Genomic DNA, 24787 nt, shown 5'->3' on the forward strand with positions numbered 1-24787 from the left:
GATAATGATCTAAAGTGTGGCATTCAGGGGACTGTTGCAAATTTTACATACAATATAAAACTTGGAAGTATTGTTAACTGTAAGGTGCACATTGTCGAATTTCAAAAAGATATAAATGAGTTGATAGAGTGGGCAAACTGTTCATTGCAGAGAAGTATGGATAGGAAGAACATGGAGAGGCAGCAAGGATGCAAATCTAAAGGGTTGCAGAAGCAGAGGGACAATGGGTATAGATGTACTAAGTCACTATAAGTGGCAGGACAGGCTTGGGAGAGCAATTAACAAAGTGCCCCCGGTTTTATTTAGAGTAGGTTATGTTGAACTAACATGGGGTTCCCAATTTATGACTTAGGAACACTCGTACTTACAAACTCAATCACACACAGGGATGTAATTTTAAAAGACTCGATATATGAACATTTCTGTACTCATGAACAGTTGTTTTCTATCGTCCTGCATTGCGTTCGAACTGGCACACAAATCTTCTTGTGAGCGGACTCGGGAATAGTACCCGTTCACAACCCAGAGACTGTCGATATATATAGAGTCCAGAGTGTGGTGCTGGAAAAGCACAGCAGGTCAGGCAGCATCCGAGGAGCTGGAGAATCGACGTTTCGGTCATAAGCCCTTCGTCACCCTCTCAATTCTGACCTCCAGCATCTGCAGTCCAGACTTTCTGCCACTGTCTGTATATACATCAACTAGAGTACTGCATCCAGTTCTGGGCACCATACCACAGGAAGGATGTGAAAACTTTGCAGATATTTGTAGAGGTTTACCAGAATGGTTCCAGAGGTTAGACAGTTACGGGGATATTCGATTGAAGCATTCAAAATTACGAGGAGCCTGGACAGAGCAAATAGGGAGTGAATACTCCCAGTCGTGAAAGGATTGAGAATGATAAATAAACGGGTATAACTGGTAAAAGAAGGAAAAACGTGATATGAGGGAACACTTTTTCAACCACGACAAGGGTCTGTAAAGATCCAGTCGAGGTTTTCAAAAGAACGAACGTACAGGGATATTGGGAGGAGAATGGAGAATGGCGCTCTGTGAATTCAGAACGCCAGCACAGACACGATGGGCCGAAAGATCGCCGTCTGGGCTGTAACGATTTTATGCTTAAGAGTCGTACGCATTTATTAAAGTAAAGCACGCCACATTTATGGCTAAATTTTTAATTTCATGATTTCTTTATTGTTTAAACTCTTTAACCTTGGAACATTGATTCCTTTTCTGCCCGTTAACGTCTCACGCCTCCCTGCAAAACGGCTGTGTGTGCACAAAGAGCGGTAATACAGCTCAGGGTAGATCAGTCAGTGACTAAAGCTCTGTGGTAATGCACTGTTGCCAAAGAGTACAGTTTAAACATGGTCCCTGGTGTCTTGCAGTGTATTTTAATGTAAACATCTAAGTCGTCTGATTTACTGATGACTGCAAACTGGTCAAACCTCCACCAGTCGCAGTGAAACAAGGGGAAACTTGCAACAAAAATGTTCCGAAATCAGACTTACAAAGAGCGCCGTCGAAAGAAGACATCAAACTAAAAGTGGAGTTGAAAAACCCAAAAGTGACAGGCTCGCTCACCAGCTCGATCGCAACCACATCATTGAGATGCACCGCCTCGTGGATGGTCTTGGGTGGGTTCTGCGTCAAGTAGATGCACTCGTCGGTCAGAATGACATACTCGAAGGCTTTCTTGCTCTTTCTCTCCGACACCACGATGCACGCCTCGTACATTCGGATCTTGTTGAAAACGCTCTCCTCCAAGTGTCTCTTCAGGAAGAATTCGAGCTTGTCGTGCCGCTTGGAGGGGAATATGTCCAGCTCACTCCTCGCCATGGAAGGCAGGGAGTGGGGTAAAAGAAAAAGTTGTTGGTGGGGGGGGGGATGGTCCCTCGGATCAATAGGAGTGGAAGAGGTACAGGGAAGTGGGGGAGACACTTTCTGGCTGAAATTGCTACTTTCATTTGTTGCCAATTTCACGAATTGTTACTCGCGTCAGGCGCGCGCCCCCGGGGAACCCCCACCCTCTATTGCGTCACAATGGCAACAAGCGCCAATCACAACCCGAGCCCGGCACTCCCGCCCCTTCATTCAAAACAAACCAGCAACTCCTGGAGGATCTCTGACATCAGCCGCGGAGACAGGCAGAAAGTTTCGAGTCCAGTGACCTCCTTCTTCAGAGCCCCATTCCTTCATTACACCGAGAGATCACTGGTCACTAAGGGATTAGGATTCTGCGCTCTCAGCACCGGTCCCATTCCCGGTCAGGGGCACACACCTCACTTGGCAGGATAGCTATTGACTAGGGGAAAGTGAGGACTACAGATGCTGGAGATCAGAGCTGAAAGTGTGTTGCTGGAAAGGCGCAGCAGGTCAGGCAGCATCCAAGGAGCAGGAGAATCGACGTTTCGGGCATGAGCCCTTCTTCAGGAATGAGGAAAGTGTGCCAAGCAGGCTATGATAAAAGGTAGGGAGGAGGGGCTTTGGAAATGTGATAGGTGGAAGGAGGTTAAGGTGAGGGTGATAGGCCGGAGTGGGGTGGGGGCGGAGAAGTCAGGAAGAAGATTGCAGGTTAGGAAGGCGGTGCTGAGTTCGAGGGTTGGGACTGAGACAAGGTAGGGGGAGGGGAAATGAGGAAGCTGGAGAAATCTGAGTTCATCCCTTGTGGTTGGAGGGTTCCCAGGCGGAAGATGAGGCGTTCTTCCTCCAACCGTCGTGTTGCTATGGTCTGGCGATGGAAGAGTCCAAGGACCTGCATGTCATTGGTGGAGTGGGAGGGGGAGTTGAAGTGTTGAGCCACGGGGTGGTTGGGTTGGTTGGTCCGGGTGTCCCAGAAGTGTTCTCTGAAACGTTCCGCAAGGAGGCAGCCTGTCTCCCCAATGTAGAGGAGGCCACATAGGGTGCAGCGGATGCAGTAAATGATGTGTGTGGAGGTGCAGGTGAATTTTTGGCAGATATGGAATCATGGTTAATAGGGTTTTCATTTATATAAATGATTTGGATGTGAACATAGGAGGTTTAGTTAGTAAGTTTGCAGTTGACACCAAAATTGGAGGTGTAGTGGACAGCGAAGAAGGTTACCTCAGATTACAACGGGATCTTGATCAGATGGACCAATGGGCTGAGAAATGATAGATGGAGTTTACTTTAGATAAATGCGAGGTGCGGCATTTTGGGAAAGCAAGAAGGCGTTTGGTATGCCTTCCTTTATTGGTCAGAGTATTGAGTACAGGAGTTGGGAGGTCATCTTGCAGCTGTACAGGACATTGGTTAGGCCACTTTTAGAATATTGCATGCGATTCTGGTCTCCTTCCTATTGGAAGGATGTTGTGAAACTTGAAAGGGTTCAGAAAAGATTTATAGTGATGTTGCCAGGGTTGGAGGATTTGAACTACAAGGAGAGGCTGAACAGGCTATAGCTGTTTTCCCTGGAGAGTCAGAGGCTGAGGGGTGACCTTATAGAGGTTTATAAAATCATGAGGGGCATGGATAGGATAAACAGACAAGGACTTTTTCCTGGGGTGAGGGAGTCCAGAAATAGAGAGCATAGGTTTAAAGGTGAGAGGGGGAAAATATAAAAAGGACCTAAGCAGCAACTTTTTCACACAGAATGTGGTGCGTGTATGGAATGAGCTGCCAGAGGAAGTGGTGGAGGCTACTACAATTGCAACATTTAAAAGGCATCTGGATATATATATGAATAGGAAGGGTTTGGAGGGATATGGGCCAGGTGCTGGCAAGTGGGACTAGATTGGGTTGGGATATCTGGTCGGCGTGGACTGAAGGGTCTGTTTCGGTGCTGTACATCTCTATGTCTCTATAACTAAAGTCGACCGTGGTTCACTCAGTTTGTACATTCGTTTCCCCCTCTTCAGTACCCCATGGATACAAGTCCCACTCCAGGATCTGAGCATAAGCATCAAGGCTGAAGCTTCAGTGCAGTATCGAGAGAGAGCTGAAGAAGTCATACCAGAATTGAAACATTAACTGTTTTTCTCTCCATAGATGCTGCCAGTCCTGCTGAGTTTCTCCAAACTTTTTTGATGGTGTTGATGTTTTAAAATTTTCTCTGAGGAGTTAGATCACTGGATCAGAAGAGAACTGATTGTGTGTGAATGTGTGTTACAGTCCACTCAGTGAATCTGAGTTGTTGCAAGTTTTGAGAAGATTTATAGCTCAGGTTGAGGTTCTGGATGTAGGTATGTTCGCTGAGCTGGAAGGTTCATTTCCAGACATTCATCACCCTTCCAGGTAAGATCTTCAGTGGGCCTCCAGGTGAAGCTGAAGATGTTACCTAGTATGGTGACGAAACATCTGGAAATGAACCTTCCAGCTCAGCGAGCAAACCGACATCCAGAGTCTGAGTTGTAACATGCATATTGTGGCTTGGAACTTTGGGTTGTGCTGGTGGAGGGACCAACTTTCCAAACACATAGACATTGGCTAACCAGAACCTTCACCTTCTCTGCCCGATAATGCGATGTGTTGGAAGGATTTGCAGGTTGCAAACTTGGCCTGTTTGGCAGCAATATGAATGCATTTAGCCTGGCCATCAGGCCCTGGGATGGGATTTGAATGCAGAGTTTCTGGTTCAGGTGCATGACTCTGTGTGCTGCAGCACAAGAGCTCCTCCACAGTGTGATGGATATGTAAACAAAATATTGTTTCATTCCTAAATGACATATAATTACCTCAAACACTACTTTACAGAAAGACAACATGAGAATGCACAATCATCTCCAGTTGATAGTTTTAGATAGTGTTTTGCTTGGGAAGATTTCAGATCAGAGCTGATAACAGTTTGCACATCTAATGTGAGGGTCAGTAGCAGCAAACATTTCAAAACAACCTCTACTTGAGTGGCAATCCAAGTAAGTTATACAAAACTATATTGATTAAGGTAAATAGAGATCCTGGTGGGGGCAGCGATGGCTTAAACGTAACTCCCTCACCTGGAGACACTTTATTTTGAACAAGCATTTTTTTTAATATAAGAAGAGCTTGCAAGGTCACCAGATCATGGAAGAGCGCCTCAATTGACATACAACAAAATACAAGAACAGAAAATAATGTAGTATTGATAAGGAGAGCTGACAAGTCACTGTTTTAAGTGTAAAGCTCTTAACAAAACAGGCAATGGAATAGCTGACTCCTTCCATAAACAGGGTTCAGTGTCCCTTCACTCCAACCCATTAAAGAGGTAACCAGAACTTTGAGACTGGCTGTTTCTAGCTGAGAAAAAGTCAGGAGGGGTAGGATGAGAAAATCGTTCACAAAAAGAGCATTTTTTTTAATCTGCTAGAACTTGTCACAAAGAACATCACCTTTGTCAAAGTGAATTTTTTTTATGAGCAAGAATGTACTTTGCATCCATGAGGGATGGAATGCTATAAAATGGTTTCACGCACCAGAAATTATAATTGTTGCGGGGTTTATCTCTGCTGTTTATGGAAAGCATCTTGCTAATGTATTCATTTTTAAAGTCTCATGTAACACATCAACTCAAAAATAACTTCACAACATCCTAAACATGTATCCCAAAGGCATGTCGGTATCAGTGAAGCTTTGGAATTAAGCGAAATCAGTCAGTGACCTGCAGACATTAAAGATGCGCAATAGATATCGGTCTACAACATTTGGGTAACGTACCTACCACACCCGTGATCACTTCCACCTGGAAGGATAAGGGCAGCAGATACATGGGAACACCTATTACCCGCAAGTTCCCTTCCAAGCCACTTGTCTTCCTGAATTGGAAATATATCGCTGTTCCTTCACTGTTGCTGGGTCAATATTTTGGAATTCCCTCCCTAATGGCAATGTGAGTCTACCTCCAGCACATGGACTGCTGTGGTTCAAGAGGCAGCTCACCACCATCTTCTTGACAGCAAGTGAGGAGGAGTCAATAAATGTTGGCCCACAAGTAATTAAAACAACAGCCTGTGGTGGACACAGGGCCATAAACGAAATCAGTTGATTTTCATTCATTGTCTTTTCTGCCATCTAAATATGTACAACTTAAAGCGGCATCTTTTTTTGGTCAATGCCAGCAGTTGTGACCTTGTGCTTGCAGGTGATTTCAAAAAAGGAAGCATTTAGATTTATTTTGATGTAAGATTCCAGAGAAAGGTTTTTCAAGAAGGCACTACCATCACCTTCTCAAGGACAACAGAGGAATGGGCAATAAATGCTGACCTAGCCAGTGATGCCCACACCCCATGATTCTTGATTGAAAGACAATGACTGGAAAGGTGGGAATAATTTCAGCAGCTGCCATTTTAGTTTATGCTGTACATGCTAAGAAACATGTTTTTTTGTCTATGTTTCACTATTCAATGGCAATGGGGAGAGCATGCATTTTATTTTACTTTCAGGAGTCACTTATTTTATTGGCTCTGCGCACATTCCTATTCCATGCCCTCTGGAAACCTCAGCTTATCCAGGAAGCCACTGCCTCCACTTTAACCCCAGTTTGAGATCACCTACCATCCTGTGCGCAATGTTCCACATCAGAATCCAGTCATTTCAAATTTAATATCACGTTCAGATTCCCTCCCCATCAGTCACTGAAACCTGGTCGATAAACTATGGGATTTCGGAGCTGTATATCCTTTCCAACCTGCCCTGCTAATTCAATATGACTGATTTGGTTGTAGTCTCAATTTTCTATCTGCCTCCCCCACAGCCTTTGATCCAAACTGGATGTCTTAAGAATTCTCCCTCCATGTGGCTCTGGACTGCAGGGCACCACAACCTCCTTTGTCACAATATTAGCAGCTGCCTGAATGCCTTACATTCCCTCCCGAAACCATATTTAAACCCAGGAATATCTTCCCTAAGTACAGCTGTAATGCTTTCCCTTACCAAAGAAACCACTCCCCCTCCTCTCTTGCCTCCCTTTCCATCCTGGATTAGTGGTGCTGGAAGTGCACAGCAGTTCAGGCAGCATGTGCTCTTCCAGCACCACTGATCCAGAATCTGGTTTCCAGCATTTGCAGTCATTGTTTTTACCTCCCTTTCTATCCTTCCTATAGCATTTGGTCCCTGTCCTAATATCTATGTGGCCTCGTACCAAAATGACTGATAATGTTCGAGAGACATCTGGGTGTATATGCATACAAGTTGCTAAAAATAGCAGGATAGACAGAGCTGTTAGTAAAGCATACAATGACTTAGAAATAGTACCGTTAACGTAAGTGTTCCAACTTAGAATCAAAATAAGGGATAGGACAAGAAAATTAGTTGCTGTAGTTTAGGTCTGATCATATTAAATGGTAAAATGACTTAAAACCAGTTTAAGGTCATCAGTCAAACTCAAAATTTAAGCAAGCTAGGAATGATAAACTTTCACACGTTGTGTAACCGAAAAACATATCCAGACCTTGGCAGCTTTTGTGAATTATGTAGGAACCTGGAGAACCAGTTTCTCACTGCTGCCTCCATCGTCACACGTTAGCCAAAGCCAACTTGCCAAATTTCTTTCTCCCTGCACTTTATTTCTGTTCAAATAAACATCTATGCTCTCTTACATTCCTCAGTTGAACTGCACTTCCAGACTGTGCATTCCAGACCCAAACCACTCACTCTGCAAAAATAAAAGTCTTCTTTCATTTTGCATTTACCTCTTATGCAAAACACTCCAAATTGTGTCCACTGGTACTCAATTTTACAGGCAGTAGTAGTTTCTCTTGATCTATTTTGTCCTAACCACTGAAGATTTTTAAAACTTCAGCAAGTTTCCTCTTTATCTTCATTTATCCGAGCAGAAGAGTCCCAACTCCTCCAATCTTTCCTCACAATGAAAGCGTGTCATCCCTAGAACCATTCTTGTAAACCTCTTCTGCACTTTTCAACGCGTTTGCAGTTTTTATACAGTTCAGCACCCAGAACTGGAGATGATACTCCAGCTGAGGTCTGATCAGTCTTATACAAGTTAATCACAACTTCCCTGCTCTTGTACTCCAATGCCTGGTTTATGAAGCTTGAATTATTGTATGCTTTATTAACAGCGCTATCTTTTCTGCTACGTTTTGCAATTTGTATACTTATACACCTAGATGTCTCTTACACTGCACATATATTAATTTGTTGTATTCATTTCATCAAAGTATATCACTATCTCTTCCTGCATTGAATTTCTTCTATGATCCCTGCCAGCCCACCAACTTAACATACTTTTATTAGTGTCCCACAGTTAATAATTCTCTCAAGTTTTGTTATCTTTGAACCGGTTTCCTGCATATGAAAATCCAGATTCCCTGGGGAATGCAAATCTTCCCAACCTGAAAAGTACTCACTAACATTACTGTTTCCTATCCCTCAGCAAATTTGTAACCAGAGTACTGCTCTCCCTTTTAAGCTATTTCTCAAATCTATTGCGTCAACATTAACAGGTAATTATGAAGTTCACATACATGTCACAGCTTCTCATTAACTCCGTTAACTTTTCTAAAAAAACCCTAAATTAGATACACAAAATTTCCCCAAAAATAGTCTGTGTTCTTAAGAATCAACCTACATTTCTTTACAGCTATTAATTCTAATCTTGATTATCCAATCAGTTTTCCGAACAAAATACTCCCTTCCCGTCTCATTCGGATAATCGAGGTTGTTCCGTATTTGTTTCTCAAAGTTTCCCCACTGCCAATATTGAACTGACTCGTCTGCAATTACTGGACTCACCATTAATAAACTTTTTGATCAAGAGCGAAATGGTCATAATTTTCTTGTTCTCTGTACAATTCAAAATCCAGGGAAGATTAATAGATTTGTCATCAGTGCCTCTGCAATTTCCAGTCACTTCCTTCAAAGACCTTAGATACATCTCATCTGCTCCAGCTGCCTCCTCAGAGTTAAGCAGACAGCTTATCCACTATCTCCTTATCAATTTTAAACCCTCCTAATGACTAAGTTTTCTCCTTTGTCATCACCATGCACTGTGCAGTAAATACCTCAAAGGTTAAGGTAGATGTAAACCATTCATTTACCACCTCAGCCCTACATTAATATGTAAATTCTCTCTGGGTCACAGATTGCACCTGAACTGGAAGGGGACTAATATACCGGCAGGGAGATTTGCTGGAGCTGCTCAAAAGGATTTAAACTTGTAAGTCGTTTGGGTGGGGAACCCGGGGAAATACTGCAGAAAGAGATCAATCTGAGACTGGGACAGTTGAGAAAAGAAAGCAAGTCGAACAGTCAGGGTGGGCAGGAACAAAGCAGAGAACAAGGTAGGACTAATAAATTAAACTGCATTTATTTCAATGCAAGAGAAGTAGGAGTATACTTAAGAGGGAAAGCAGTAGAGCAAAAAGGGGACATGAGATAGCTTTGGCAAACAGTGTTAATGAGAATCCAAAGGGATTCCATAAATACATTAAGTACAAAAGGGTAACCAGGGAGAGGACAGGGCCCCTCAAAGATCAGCAAAGCATCCTATGGTGTGGAATGTCTGGAGATGGGAGAAGATACGAAATAAGTATTTTGCATAAGCATTTACTGTGGAGGTCATGGGAGACAGATTGTGGGGAAATAGATGGTGACACCTTGAAAAATGTCCAAATTACAGAGGAGGAAGTGCTGGATGTCTTGAAATGCATAAAAGTGGATAAATCCCCAGATCGGAGGAGGTGTACCCCAGAACTCTGTGGGAAGCTAGGGAGGTGATTGCTGGGCCCCTTGCTGAGTTATTTGGATCATCGATAGTCACAGGTGAGGTGCCAGAAGACTGGACGGTGGCTAACGTGGTGCCACTATTTAAGAAAGGTGATAAGGGCAAGCCAGGGAACTAGAGCCCAGTGAGCCTGACATCAGTGGTGGGCAAGTTGCTGATAGAATCCTGAGGGACAGGATGTACATGCATTTGGAAAGGGAAGGACCGATTAGTGATTGTCAACTTAGCTTTGTGTGGGAAATCATGTCTCACTAACTTTAAAGTAACAAAGAGGACTGGTGAGGGCAGAGCATTGGATATGATCTATATGGACTTCAGTAAGGAGTTCGACAAGGTTCCTCATGGTAGACTGGTTAGCAAGGTTAAATCTCATGGAATATAGAGAAAAATAGCCATTCGGATACAGAACTGGCTTGGATGTAGAGGGTGGTATTGGGAGAGTTGCCTTTCAGACTGGAAGTTTGTGACCAGTTGACTTTACATAAACAAGTTGGATGTGAACATAGGAGGTATGGTTAGTAAGTTTGCAGATGGAGGTGTCGTGAACAGCGAAGGTTACCTCCGAGTACAATGGGATCTTGATCACATGGGCTGAGGGGTGGCAGATGCAATTTAATTTAGATAATTGAGAGTTGCCAATTTTGGAAAGGTAAATTAGAGTAAGTCTCATACACTAAGGACCGTTGATAAACTCAAAGACCTTAGAATACAGGTTCATAGTTCCTTGAAAGTAGAGTCGCAGGTAGATAGGATAGAGAAGACGATGTTTAGTATGCTTTCCTTTATTCGTCAGAGCACTGAGTTTACAAGTCGGGAGGTCATGCTGTGGCTGTATAGGACATTGGTTAGGCTACTTTTAGAATATTGCGTGCAATGGTTCTCTTGAAATGGTTCAGAAAAGATTTACAAGGATTTAGTGTTGGAGGATTTGAGCAAAAGGGAGAAGCTGAAAGGGCTGGGTCTGTTTTCCCTGGAGCGTCAGAGGCTGAGGGGTGACCTTATAGAGATTTATAAAACCATGGAGGGCATGGACAGGGTAAATAGACAAGGTCTTTTCCAAAGATTGGGGGAGTCCAGAACTAGAGGGCATACGTTTAGGGTGAGAAGGGAAAAATTTAAAAAGGGACCTAAGGGGCAACTTTTTCACACAGAGGGTGGTGCATGTATGGAATGAGCTGCCAAAGGAAGTGGTGGAGGCTGATACAATTACAGCATTTAAGAGGCATCAGGATGAGTACATGAATAGGAAGAGTTAAGAGGGATATGGGCCAAGTGCTGGCAAATGGGACTAGATTAGGTTAGGATATCTGGTCGGCATGGACATATTGCACTGGGAGGTCTATTTTCGTGTTGTATATCTCTTTGACTCTATGGTCATTAATCAGCCCACTCCTCCTTTACCACACATTCACCATTGTGCTTAAAGAACAATTCCAGAATGTTCTGTATGTTAACTGCCAATGTCCAGTGATTAAAAGATAGTGTGCATTTTAACTTAATCAAAGAAAGCATTTCTGGATACTGATAGAACGGTCATAAAACAAGAGCAGCAGTTGGCAATTCAGTCTATCGAGCTTGCTCTGCCATTCAAGATGATCATGCTTCATTTTAAACATAGAAAGTAAGTGCAGGAACACTCCCTTCAAGCCTACACCACCACTGAATATGATCATGCTGATCATCCAACTCCATATCCTGTTCCCATTTTCTCCGACACCTATCGATCCCTTTAACCTCAAGAGCTATATCTAACTCTCACTGAAAACATTCTAACATAATTCCACGAACTCAACACTCTCCAGATCAAGAAATGTCCCCTCACCTTGACACCGGATGATCAGCAGCATTATTTCAGTGCCTAATATGATGCACTTGCAGCATACAAATATCACGTATTGCTCAAGGAGGATGCAGGCACCAGAATCGGTCATTGACACTTTTTATTTTAATGCAGCTCCAAAAATTAAAACATTTTAGAAGAAAGTGTTTGGTCTCTTGGTGGTGAAACGTGGTTTGTGCTGTTGACGCAGGATTCTGTGTGGCAGAGGGAACTTGATCTTGGAATTCTGGAAAACAGTCAAGCAAATAGAATCAGGACCAACTCAAGCTCATAAGCAGAAGAGGAGAAAGTGAGGGCTGCACATATTGAAGAACAGTCAAAAAAGGTGGTGCTGGTAAAGCTCAGCAGGCCAGGCAGCATCCCAGGAGCAGGGGAGCCATCGTTTCAGGCATAAGCTCTTCCATCAGGAACTTTGGAAGGGGGCGGGGGGAGGTGGGTGCTGAGGGGAGAACGGGCAAGGTAGCTTGGAAGGCAATAGGTAGATGAAGGTGGGGGCAGACGGTAATAGATCAGACTGGAGGGTGGAGCAGATAGGTGGGAAGGAAGGTGGACAGGTAGGACAGTTCAAGAGGGTAGTGCCGAGTTTTTGTTTGGAGGGAGTTTGGATCTGGGATAAGTCGGGGGGAGGGAAATGAGGAACCTGTGAAATCGACATTGATGCCATGTGGTTGGACAGTCCCAAGGCGGAACAGACGGTGTTCTTCCTCTAGGCATTGGGTGGCTAGGATTTGGTCGTGGAGGAGGCCCAAGACTTGCATGTCCTTGGTGGAGTGGGAGGGGGAGCTGAAGTGGTCAGCCACAGGGCAGTGGGGTTGTTTGGGGAGTGTGTTGAAGAGATGTTCTCTGACATGTTCCGCAGTTTGGCACCTGTCTCCCCAACGTAGAGGAGACCACATCAAGAGCAACGGACACAGTAGATGAGGTGTTTGGATATGCAGGAAATTCTTTGCCAGATGTGGAAGGATGCTTTGGGGCCTTGGATGGAGGTGAGGTGTGGGCATAGGTTTTACACCTGTTGCGGTGGCAAGGGAAGATGCTGGGAATGGAGGGAATGGTCTCTGCGGAATACAGATAGAGGTGGGGAGGGAAAGATATCCCTGCTGCTGGGGTCTGATTGTAGGTGGAAGAAATGGCGGAGGATGATGCGATGTATCCGGTGATTGTTGGGGTGGGAGGTGAGGACCGGGGGATACTATCTTGTTGTGGTTGGGGAGTGGGGTTCAAGGGTGGAGGAGTTGTGCTGCAGGACATTTTGACCATGTGGGTGGGGAAATTGTGGTCCTTGAAGCAAGAGGCCATCTGGGATGTTCTGGAGTGGATGCAGCAGAGGCAGAGGAATGAGGATTAAGGGATAACACTTTTACAGGAGAAAGGGTGGGAGGAGATGTAGTTCAGGTATCTGTGGGAATCGGTGGGTTTGAATTAGATGTTAGTGTTGAGTCGGTCAATGTCAGTGTTGAGTCAGTCGCCAGAAATGAAGATGGAGTGGTCCAGGAGGGAGAGGGAGATGTCTGAGATGGCCCAGGTAAACTTAAGGTCAAGGTGGAAGGTGTTTGTGAAGTTGACGAACTGTTCAACCTCCTCTTAGGAGCAGGAGGTGGTGCTGATACAGTCATCAAAATGGCAGAAGGGTGGGGAATGGTGCCGGTATAACTACGGAAGATAGACTGTTCCACATACCCGAGGAAGAGACAAGCACGGCGAGGACCTGTTCAGGTGCCCATGGCTACCCCTTTGGTCTGAAGGAAGTGGGAGGATTCGAAAAAGAAATTGTTGAGGGTGAGGACAAGTTCAGCCAATCAAATGAGTGTCAGTGGAAGGGTACTGGTTGGTCAGCGGGAAAGGAAGAAACAGAGGGCTTGGAGGCCTTCGTCATGGCAGATGGACTGGGTGTCCATGGTGAAGATAAGCAGAAGACCCAAGTCTCTGAACTAGGACACCATGTACTTTATTAATACTTACATGGAACTGCTTAATAGCGGGCCGGCGACATTTGCTTGATGCAATCTCCTCGACTTTCATGATCTGAATGGAGTGAGCACGAGCACGATGGCGTGCTCCCATATCACGGTCTGCAAAGAAATGAAAATAAACAATGTGTAAGAAAGCAAAAAATAAATAAATAACACCTCAAATCTGCACGTACAAGGTTCCAATTATGTATGAAACTAGAGGAAACAAAGTGCCAGTCCCTCTCCATGTCTTTCTACTACAGAGCCATTTGGGATCCATATTTTAATTTTTTTTAAAGTGTTCTTATTATGTGGCTGTGGTTACCAACAGATCCTCATTTTAATATAGTTCCTTTGAATAAAAGTGTTGAAGACATCTCTCACTGAAGTGCTAGGCTGTGACCATCCCCAACGAGAGAATTGAAGCATTGCCCCTTGACACTCGATGGGATCACCATTCTGATTCCCCAAAGCCTATCAACCATCTACAAGGTACAACTCAGGATGACTGAATTCCAACAACACAAGAAGGTTGACACCATCCAGGATCAAACAACCTGCTTGATTGGCATCACATCCACAAACATTCACTCCCTCCACTACCAACTCAGTAAAAGCAGTGTGTACCATCTCCAAGATGCATGGTCAAAATTCATCAAGGTCCCTTAGACAGGATATTCATAACCCATGACCACTACCATCCAGCAGTGGAAAGGACAGCAGATACATAGGAACCTCATCACCTGGAATTTCTAAGCCATTTACCATCCAGTCTTGGAAATATATCGCTGTTCCTTCAGTACCACCAGGACAAAATCATGCAACTCCCTTCCCTATAACGTTGTGAATCTACTTAGACTGCAGTATCTCAAGGTGGCAGCTCAACACCGCCTCAAGGATAATCAGACTCGGCAATAAATGTTGACACAGCCACTGATGCTCAGAATGACTTTAAAAGCCCCACAAGGTCTATAAATTCCAAACATCATGGGGAAAGTTGCATTCAAAAGTAACAATTATACATTAGACACACAAAGCTGACAAGGACTCAAACTAAAACAGCAAAATTGAGCAAGCAGTTAACACCAGATGACTGATCTCCTAAATCAAAGTAATTCTGCTATTGTGACCACATTGGGTGCATACCATAAAGCTACATGTCACTTTTAACAAACATATGGCACCCTGTTTGCGGTAGGACTTCTGGATATTGTGATCTACACAAGGGAGTCGAGGTCAGACACATATTTTGCTTTCAGTTGTTGGAAAAGCAGGGCATTGGTGCTAGTGCTGCTTTCACATTCATAGCTCCAGGGGAAAAAAAAACAAGAACTGCAGATGATGGAAATAAGAAACAAAGACAAAGTACTGGAGAAACTCAGCAGGCCTGGCAGCATCATGGACAGAAAGTAGAGATAATGTTTTGGGTCCAGTGACCCTTCTTCTGAACAGAAAATAAATTGTGCACAACACAATCCAATATGCTCTTGCATTAAGTAGCTTTAGCTACCCTGGATATGATCACAAAGCACCATCTGGATAATACATCAACAGTTTAAAGCTGTTGAAACCAAGTTTTAACAAATTCCAGTAACAGGAAAGCATTAATGCCTCCGAGACAGAAGCTACAGGCCCATTTTCCATTTCAGGATTTGACGGCATGAAGGTGCATTTGTAATGTAACTGAACTGGTTGAATACCAACTTCAAACTCTTTTGACACGCTAAGGGCAGAAGAAAAGGCCAGGCGATTCTCACTGAAACCTCTTCTATAATTATTTAGAGTTGATAATGCTGTCACAACAGGGTGGGTTCAGCTGCAGAGACAGATGGAATGGATTCGGGACCCTCCCGGTGGTGGAAATCAGGGTGGCGAGAGTTGGACAGATGGAGAACTGGGCAAAATGATTGATGTGCAGCAACAATCCGCTGCAGCTTTAATATCTGTACTCCACATTACTGCATTTGGACAGAACCTAAATGGTACCACATATAACAAAACTACTCACAGCACTGGGTGACTGCACCAGCAGTGGTCAGGTCTCTGTACTCCCTGTACATATTATGGGTTCCACTGCGAGAGTCATAGCGTAACCAGATACCAAAGTTCTTCACTTTTACTGGCGATTTCTCAAAAACCTGTAACAATTAAACAAGGCTATTAGTAATGTTCAATGCAAAAAATCCTGGTCTCAGATCTCTCAAATTAAGAAACAAACCAGACCATGTTTCCCAATCTCCTAGCTTTGGGGATATGGTTCAGAATGATACACTAGAGTTATCAATTCTTCAGGCAGGTGATTCAGTTTAGAAACTATTTGAAACAGAAATAAAATTGGAGCAACACAGTCTCAGACATATGCCAAAGATATGAGACACATTCTTAATGCAATTGAAGTAATTTTAAAATTAGAATGGAAGTCAGAGCAATGATGAGAGATGGGAAAAACAATTCCAATATGGCTCCAAACTCAAGGCCAGTGCATAATTTCGAGAGAAAGCAGTAATCATTGAGTTATACAGCACAGAAACAGATCCTTCAGTTCAACTCACCCAATCCAAGCCCCACATGATTTTTTTAACCTTAAAAAAAAAGGTCAACCCCCTCACCCCACCAGCTCAAGGGAAAAAAAGCCCAGCCTGTTCAGCCTCTCCCAAGACTCAAACCCTCTAGTCCTGGTAATATCATTCTAAATCTTTCTTGAAAGATGTCAGGTTTCACAACATCTTTCCTAAAGCAAGGAGACTAGAATTGTATGCAGTATCGTAAAAGTGGCCTAAGCAATGTCCAGTCCAGCTACAACATGACCTACCAACTCCTACATTAAGTGTTATGACCAACAAAGGCAAGTATAACAAACGTCTTCTTCACCACCTTGTCTACCTGCAACGCCACTTTCGAGGAACAATGCAGCTGCGCCCCTAGATGGCCAGTGCCTTACCATTAAATGTATAAGTTCTGCCCTGGTTTGTCTTGCCAAAATACAACACCTCACATCTAAATTAAACTCTAGCTGCCACTTCTCTGTTCAAAAACAAAAGCCCACCCCTCTCTCATTTATCTCTCCACTCTGAAGGCTCCCTGCCTCTATTTCTGAAGGGCTTTTGCCCGAAACGTCGATTTTCCTGCTCCTCGGATGCTGCCTGACCTGCTGTGCTTTTCCAGCACCACTCTAATCTAGCTCCCCACCCCCCATCTGATCAAGATCCTACTGTATTCTGAAATGAGCTTCTTCACCATCCACTACATCACCAATTTGGTGTCATCTGCAAACTTACTACCCATACCTCATATTCATATCCAAATCATTTAGATAAAAGCAATGGACAGCTTAGGAAATTTAACCATATAAAATCAGAAATTAGAAAAACTATATTCATTTCAAGACCGTGACAGGAGGCATAATTCAGCCAGTGAAAAGACTATTATTCACAAAGACATTACATGCAGAAGCAGCTCAATGTAAGTTAAAATAATCCATAGGGAAAAATGCATTCACACCCCTATTTCTTTGTTGAAAACGTAGAGTGTTTTGAGAAGATTTGTAGCTCAGGTTGAGATTCTGGATGTAGGTTTGCTTACTGAGCTGGAAATGAACCTGCCAGCTCAGACTGGATTAAAATGTAAAGCTAGAAGTAGTTTGCAGATGATAATAAAAAGTGGCTTGTGGTTAGTGAGGAAGAAAACTGGAAATTGCACAAAGTTCCTGATTGGTCAGATGGGCTGAAGCACCAAACCAAATTTTTTTTCACTGTAACATGGGTGTCACTGGGTATGGCAGCACTGATGTGTAGGGAGAAACTGATTCAGTTAGGACTATATTCACTGATAAAAAACAAGGTGGCAGGTGGGTGATCTTATAGAATCCAATAAAATTCGAACAGAGCTACACATGGTACACGTAAGAAGATGTTTGCGACGACCGGGAAGTTTAGAACCAGCGGTCCCAGTTGAAGGGAAAGAGAAAAGCCTTTTGATAGCGAGATGAGAAATTTCTTCACCCAGACAGTGATTAACTTGAAGAGTTCTCTGCTTAAGGAGACTGTTATGGTTAAAACATTGGAGACTCGCAAGAAAGATCTATCATTTGGAGATGTCGGTGTTGGACTGGGGTGTACAAAGTTAAAAATCACTCAACACCAGGTTATAGTCCAACAGGTTTAATTGGAAGCACTAGCTTTCGGAGCGTCGCTCCTTCATCAGGTGACTTATAAGGATCTAGATATACTTCTTAGGACTAAAGGGATTAAAAAATATGGAGAGAAATTAGGAGCTGAATTAGATGAGCAATCATGATTACACCAAACAACAACGCAAGATCAAAAAGGCCAAATGATCGACTCCTGCGCTTCTTTAACAGACAGACTGCCAGTTAAGATTTAGACCAGCAGATGTTTTGAAAATTCAATCATGGGAGCTGGCTGAACCAGCATTTATTGCACATCCCCAAATGTCCTCTAGATGGTGGTGGTTAGCCGCCTTCAACTGCTGCAACCCATGAGGAGGACATACAGACACAAAGCTGTGGCGTTTCAGGATTGTGACCTAGCAACACTGAAGGAGTATGACATAGTTCCAGGGCAAGATAGCACATGGCTTGGAAGGGAACACACAGGTGATGGCACTTCCATGTATTTGCTGCCTTTGTCCTTCTGGGGGAGGGGGAGGGGGAGGGGGGGGGGTCGAGGGTTTGAAGCCTTTGTAAATGTCTGCAGTGCTTCTTGCAGATGGTGTAAATGGCTGCCGCAGTGCATCAATAATAGGTAGAGAGATTGTCAAAAGTGCAGATTGGGTACAAATCAAAGCTGCTTTGTCCTAGATGGGGGCATTGAGCTTCTTCGTTGGAACTGCACTCATGCAGAAAAAGGAGATCAAATGAATCCTTCTAAACTAAGATATTTTTCCTGGGTAAAGAGAAGTGTATACCGTACACTAGGTATGGTCTCACATTACAGAGGTACCTTGATTAGCCCAAAGGACACGGAGTGGTTGGGGGGGGGGGGGTATTTCGCTTGGGCTTGCGAAGTTGTTCGGATAATCTGAAATTCAGTTAATTGAATGTCAGATTATCGAGGATCCTCTATTTCAATAAGACATCGTCACTCCTGTATTCTAATACTCTCATCATAAGGGTTAACTTAATCTGCCTTTTGAATGGGTTGTTGTACCTGCACATCAGTTTTATAATAAAGGTCCCAAACATTCCTCTCAATGGCACCTTTTCCAGTTTCTCACCATTTAAAAGCTATTGTTTTAATAATTTTCCTTCCAATTTGGATAACCTCATACTTTCCCACATCGTATTCTGCCATTTTCCTGTCTGATCACACTCTGACTGTCATGTCCTTCTGTTTAATTCCTATGTAATTTAGCAAATTAAGCTCCCTCAGTTAACTGATAACTGTACAAGAAGGGTAGTAGGGATAGGATCTATTTATATTTAGAAGAGAATGGGCTTATCAGTGATAGACAACATGGTTTTGCGCAGGGGTGATCGTGCCTTACCAACTAATAGAGTTCTTTAAGGAAGTGACCAAGTTGATAGATGAAGGAAAGGCTGTTGATGTCATATACATGGACTTTAAGGCATTTGATAAGGTTCCCCATGGTAGGCTAATAGAGAAAGTGAAGTCACATAGTGTGCAGGGTGTTCTAACTAGGTGGATAAAGAACTGATTGAGCAACAGGAGACAGAGTTATAGTTGAAGGGAGTTTCTCGAAATGGAGAAAAATGACCAGTGGCGTTCCACAGGGATCAGATCTCTGGCCACTGTTTATAATATACATAAATGACCTGGAAGAGGACACTGTTGTTATGATCAGCAAGTTTGCAGATGACATGAAGATTGGTGGAGTAGCAGAAAGCATAGAGGACTGTCAAAGAATTCAGGAGATTATCGATAGACTGGAGAGTTGGGCAGAAAAGTGGCAGATGGACTTCAATCCAGACAAACGTGAGGTGATGCACTTAGGCAAGTCTAATTCTAGATGGATTTATACAATGAACGGAAGAGCCTTGGGAAAAGTTGATGAGCAGAGAGATCGGAGAGTGCAGGTCCATTGTACCCTGAAGGTTGCTGCACAGGTGGGTAGAGTGGTCAAGAAGGCACATAGTATGCTTGCCTCTTATACTCAATACCATCGGATGGGGTATTGAGTATAAGAGCTGGCAAGTCATGTTAAAATTGTACAAGACATTGGTTCGGCAGCATTTAGAATACGGTGTACAGTTTTGGTCACCACGTTACCAAAAGGATGCGGACGCTTTGGAGAGGGTGCAAAGAAGATTTACAAGGATGTTACCTGGTATGGAAGGTGCTAGCTATGAAGAAAGGTTGAGTAGGTTAGGTTTATTTTCATTAGGAAAAAAAAAGATTGAGGGGGGGACCTGATTGAGGTTTATAAAATCATGAAGGGTATAGACATGGTGGATGGAGATAAGCTTTTTCCCAGGGTGAAGGATTCAATAATGAGAGGTCACGCTTTCAAGGTGAGAGGTGAAAAGTTGAAGGGGGATACATACAGCAAGTACTTAACACAGAGGGTGATAGATGTTTGGAACGCAGGAGGTGGTAGAGGCAGGCACTGTGGGATTCATGAGTAGATGAGGAGCAGAGGGATACGATGCTTAGGAATTGGGCGATAGGTTTAGACAGCGGATTTGGATCTGCTCAGGCTTGGAGGGCCAAAGGGCCTGTTCCTGGACTAAGTTTTTTTTGTTCTTTTATCTCATTGATACAGACTACAAACAGCTATGGCCCCAGCACTTACCCTGGTGGTAACCATACTATCAGTTTTTTTGGGGTTGTTTTGGGCTGCTTCCTGTCCATTAACCTATCAATACCAATATATTACCAAGATATCGAATCTCGTGTAATAATGTCTTGCATGGCACCAAATATGGATTTGGCTTTGTAATTCACAAAGATCATACAAATAACCCATTTCACCCCTCCTCTGTACTGGCTGTTAATCAATTCTCCATCAGCGCTAACCCTGAGTTGGCACCTTATCAAATAATCTGCAAAAGATAGATAATGAAGCATACATGCTAATTTACTACAGCCAAGCTAAGGAGAGGCTGATATTGGTATAAAGTATAAACTATTAGTTCATCCACAACTACAGCACTGCATACAGTTCTGGTAAGTGTAACATTGTAAACTTGCAATTCACTAGAAGGTACAGAGAACACATGCATGGCAGTTTTAGTTGAAGAAAGATTTGATAACTTGGGTATTTTTAAAGGACAGAGGAAGCCAAGGGAAAGATACACAGGTTAGCGTCTTAAATTAGTGGATAGGAATGATGCATTTCCCTTGGCAGAGAAAAGTTATACATTTAAAGCAACTGGTAGAAAGAGGTGAAGAAAAACAGCAGCGAGGGCCTTGAACTCACTGCCAGAAGGGATACTGAGGGAGAATGCCTTCACTATATTTCAGTAAAACTCAACAGATAAAATTTGCAATTCACAGCAAGTTCCAAAACTATCTGCCAGCATTCAATTTTACAACACATTCTGCAATTTGTAAATCCAAATCCAAATCAGGTAAAAGCTGGTCATAAAGTGCAATCTTTCCTAAATCTGGAACAAAATGACGTGTAAAACACAGATTAAAATATCACTCATAATAAAGACATTATATATCTCCACGACAAACCATGTAGTACCTTCAATTTCACTTTGTGAAACACAAGTGGTTTCAAAAGGCGACAAGGTACTGTTCATTTTTGCACACTATATAAAAAAAGGCATTAACAAAGGTGAAATATAATGACTTTTGGGTTGTGTGTGCAATACCAGAAAGTAAACATGGCTGGTTTGGCCACTGGATACCAGAAGAAGTAAAAACTGAAACCGGGATGTTTGAGAGACTGAAAAGCAAGATTATCAATCATTTAAACATCCGCACTTTTAAACAAAAGAAATTACCAGTCCACAGTAGACAATTTCACCAGCAGACTTCTTCAACTTCTTCATCATTGAAACAAAGTACCAGAATCGAGACTTGGCAACAATGTGATTTGGAGCAAAAATGCGCATCCGATAGAGTGCAGGGTTGGGGTCTTTTGGTGACGGCAGGCGTCGCCCAATCACCTTGTACTCCTTAAGCTGAAATGTATAAAATACAGATTAAAATACCACTCACAATAAAGACACTATACATCTCCAGGGCAAACCATGTAGTACCTTCAATTTCACTTTGTGAAACACAAGTGGTTTCAAAAGGCGACAAGGTACTGTTCATTTCTGCACACTATAAAAAAGGCATTAAAGTGAAATATAATGACTTTTGGGTTTTGTGTGCAATACCAGAAAGTAAACATGGCTGGTTTGGCCACTGGATACCAGAAAGTAAACAGCGGTATGACAGTACAGTCTTATTTTCACCGCACCTTTCACCATCAAAAAATACTGATGGAGCAATGTAAACTTTTCTACCTTCACCAACAAATCAACAGTGCTGGCAACTGGAAGTTTTAAAATAGAAAATACCATATGGCCAGAAATCTGTAGAAGACAGAAACTAGATGCATAATCAGAGACCTGGAACATGAACTTTAGTTTCTTCCTCCAACAAGGCTGCCAAATCTACTGGTACTTCTCGCAATCTCTTTAATAACCAGCCCACATTTCCTCTCCATTAAACACAACCAGCTGAAAACTTTCTCTTTAGATGCACCCTTGATCCACTAGTGTTCTCCCAGCATGTTTTAACATAAGAATTATGTTTGCAAATTATAAAACTTGGTACTTGCATCAATTTGGAGAAAGTGAGGACTGCAGATGCTGGAGATCAGAGTCGAAGAGTGTGGTGCTGGAAAAGCACAGCCGGTCAGACAGCATGCGAGGAGCAGGAGAATCAACATTTCAGCCACAAGCCCTTCATTAGGACGCTGTGTGACTGGCTGTGCTTTCCCAGCACCATACTGTTCGACTTGCATCAATTCTAACTGAAAAGCAGAATGCTGATGTTAGAAATCAGAAATAAATGCTTTAAAAAACTCAGGCTATGTAGCATCTGCATGGAGACAGAAAGCAAAAGTTTTGTTTTTACTTAAATTTTAAAAATACACTTTTAGACAGAACAAATAAGTTTGTCCCAATGGCTGCAGACTTGGTGAACTGAACTTAAGAACAGGGTTCTTAAAAGCTGTATGTAAGCTAACACAGTGTGTGTATAATATTTTAAGTCCTGAAACAGTTTGTGCATTGTAATGATGTGCACAGCAATGCTGCCTGCACTATCATATGGAGTGCATAAAATTATTATTCTGTGGAATGCAATGCTGCAAATACTGCTACTGCATGGTACATAATAGCATTATCTCCCGACTATTAATCCAAGCACCCCGGTAATGTTTTGCTGAATACATAACTTGCAGACGGTAGAATTTGAATTCAAATTTAAATAATAAAAAGAACGGTAATTAAGAGTACAATGACGATTGTTGGAAATGCCCGTCTGGTTTACTAATATCCTCGAGGGAAAGGATATGTCTTTCTTACCCGGAATGGCCTACGTGTTGATTCTTAATTGCAGCCTGGGCAATAAATGCTGGCCCAGCCAGCAACGCGTAATATCCCGTGAATGAAAAAGTAAACGTGCAGTTAGGTGCATTTCAACCCCCGGCTGCCTATACTGCAGGTTAATGTAAGGTTAGTGCTGACTGCAGCATTGAGATCCACTCCCTGCTCCCAGGGCCCAGCACCACCACATGGCTACATCCCTCCCTGAGCCATGGCGGCCATGTTGAAGCGACAGACATTAACAACCCCGCTTCGCAGACGCCGGAGCCTCACAATCCCCTCCTCTCCCCCGATCATGCACGTTACAAACGCCCTTCTCTGAAGGGCTGAATCCCCCACCACCGCCGCCGCCGCCCAGAGATTCCGTTCGCACTCCCTCAACCTACGACGCCCGATGCCTTCATGTCGCCGCTCGATCGCTGCCACCGAAAAGAGGACGTGACGTCACTAGCGGCCCGACTTCACCTTCTTCGCCAACAGCCGCCGGAGGTGACGACGCCACCCCTGAGGCCAACCGACATGTGATTGGTCTAAATGCCCCGCACTCCCTGATTACTGTAAGTGAGGCATCCTAACGCTGCAGGTGACTTGTTTAGATGCCCCCCATAAATGCCTGTCGGAAGTGAGGAAACACGGGCGCACCTCGATGGTACACCGCGTTCGATTGGTCCCAACTCCCCAGTTGGTCGGAGATAAGTATACAACACTGCAGCTGATTGGTCAGGTTGACGGAGACGGCCTATCATCTTAAAGAGATAAAAGAGAAAGTAAAGGAATACCGCGATGTTAAAAATGAAATTTACAATATTTTAAAATGTAAACAGTTCCAATGGGTCAAACAGAAGTTAGTTTTAATTAGCTAAATCTGCAATCCTATTATAACAGTTTGCACCAATCAGGTCTGCGTTCTCATACAGCTTCATATTTTGTCGTGAAACCCCGCCTATCATCTTCAAATCGATCATATTCACAAAATATATTTAAAAATACAATTTAAACCGATTCCTTTCAGTAAAATGAATTTTAATGGAATCAGTTCCGGGGGTCATGACCCAAGCCCTTGCCCCGTACTTCCGGTGGAGTTGAAGCCGCGAGGCGGTGGCGCCGGCTCCGGGTAGTGAGGGAGAAGGTAAAGGAGGACCACCCAGGGCTGCTCCCCGTCCATCCTGAACCGAGCAACAGGCCCAACCCCTCTCCGTGGGTCTCCTCCCATGCACCGTCCACCCCAACAGTCACCCACACCCCCCTTCTCCTAAACCCTCCACTCCCCACCCCCCCTCCACTCCCCACCCCCACTCCCCACCCCCACTCCCCACCCCCCACCCCCACCCCCCCCACTCCCCACCCCCACCCCCACCCCCCCCACTCCCCACCCCCACCCCCCCCACTCCCCACCCCCCCCACTCCCCACCCCCCCCACTCCCCACCCCCCCCACTCCCCACCCCCCCCCACTCCCCACCCCCCCCACTCCCCACCCCCACCCCCCCCCACTCCCCCCCCCCACCCCCCCCCACTCCCCACCCCCCCCACTCTCTACACTCCCACTCTCCACACCCCCCCACTCCCTAACCCGCCCGCTCCCTTCCCCTACCACCCAACCCTCCCATTCCCTTCCCCTACCATCCACCTCCTTACTATATGACGAATGTTATTAAACCTGAAAGTTTTCAGAAACGGTTTATGAGGATGTTGCAAGAGCTGGAGGGTTTGAGCTATAAGGAGAGGCTGGATAGACTGGGGCTGTTTTAGCTGGAGCTTTGGAAGCTGAGGGGTGACCTTTAAT

General features: G+C 43.9%; 3 protein-coding genes and 2 non-coding genes across 7 annotated transcripts in view; 1 reads left to right on the forward strand and 4 right to left on the reverse strand.

Annotated features, from left to right (window-relative positions):
* The window catches only part of cunh12orf56 (chromosome unknown C12orf56 homolog), an 83301-nt gene extending 81139 nt beyond the window's left edge, over window positions 1-2162 (reverse strand). The window contains exon 1 of one of the 2 annotated variants that reach the window (XM_087997030.1): window positions 1588-2162. In XM_087997030.1, coding sequence (XP_087853156.1) covers window positions 1588-1842 — 255 coding nt within the window. In that variant the 5' untranslated portion in view covers window positions 1843-2162. The remainder of the gene's footprint in view (window positions 1-1587) is intronic. The other variant, XM_043709959.2, reaches the window with a different exon arrangement.
* Window positions 2163-11604: 9442 nt separating this feature from the next.
* Window positions 11605-23542, reverse strand: rpl18a (ribosomal protein L18a). Its single transcript, XM_043709958.2, has 5 exons — window positions 23390-23542; window positions 21405-21584; window positions 15480-15609; window positions 13482-13591; window positions 11605-11745 (listed from the first exon to the last, which is right to left on the reverse strand). Exons 1-5 carry the CDS (start codon window positions 23405-23407, stop codon window positions 11653-11655), a joined length of 531 nt encoding a protein of 176 aa, XP_043565893.1. The 5' UTR covers window positions 23408-23542; the 3' UTR covers window positions 11605-11652.
* LOC122559870 (small nucleolar RNA SNORA68) lies at window positions 21132-21270 on the reverse strand. The gene has a single exon (XR_006314582.2). It is a non-coding gene; the product is annotated as a small nucleolar RNA SNORA68 (small nucleolar RNA).
* On the reverse strand, window positions 21652-21783 carry LOC122559869 (small nucleolar RNA SNORA68). Its single transcript, XR_006314581.2, has one exon. It is a non-coding gene; the product is annotated as a small nucleolar RNA SNORA68 (small nucleolar RNA).
* A 525-nt stretch (window positions 23543-24067) lies between the features above and the next one.
* xpot (exportin, tRNA (nuclear export receptor for tRNAs)) overlaps window positions 24068-24787 on the forward strand; it is a 55916-nt gene continuing 55196 nt past the window's right edge. For both annotated transcript variants that reach the window (XM_043709954.2, XM_087997031.1), the window contains exon 1: window positions 24068-24132. The gene's annotated coding sequence lies outside the window, so the exon portion shown is untranslated. The remainder of the gene's footprint in view (window positions 24133-24787) is intronic.

Source organism: Chiloscyllium plagiosum, unplaced genomic scaffold (assembly GCF_037043375.1).
Source record: "Chiloscyllium plagiosum isolate Xiang-an unplaced genomic scaffold, Cpla_swu_hap1 HiC_scaffold_19, whole genome shotgun sequence".
NCBI classification, from domain to species: Eukaryota; Metazoa; Chordata; class Chondrichthyes; order Orectolobiformes; family Hemiscylliidae; genus Chiloscyllium; species Chiloscyllium plagiosum.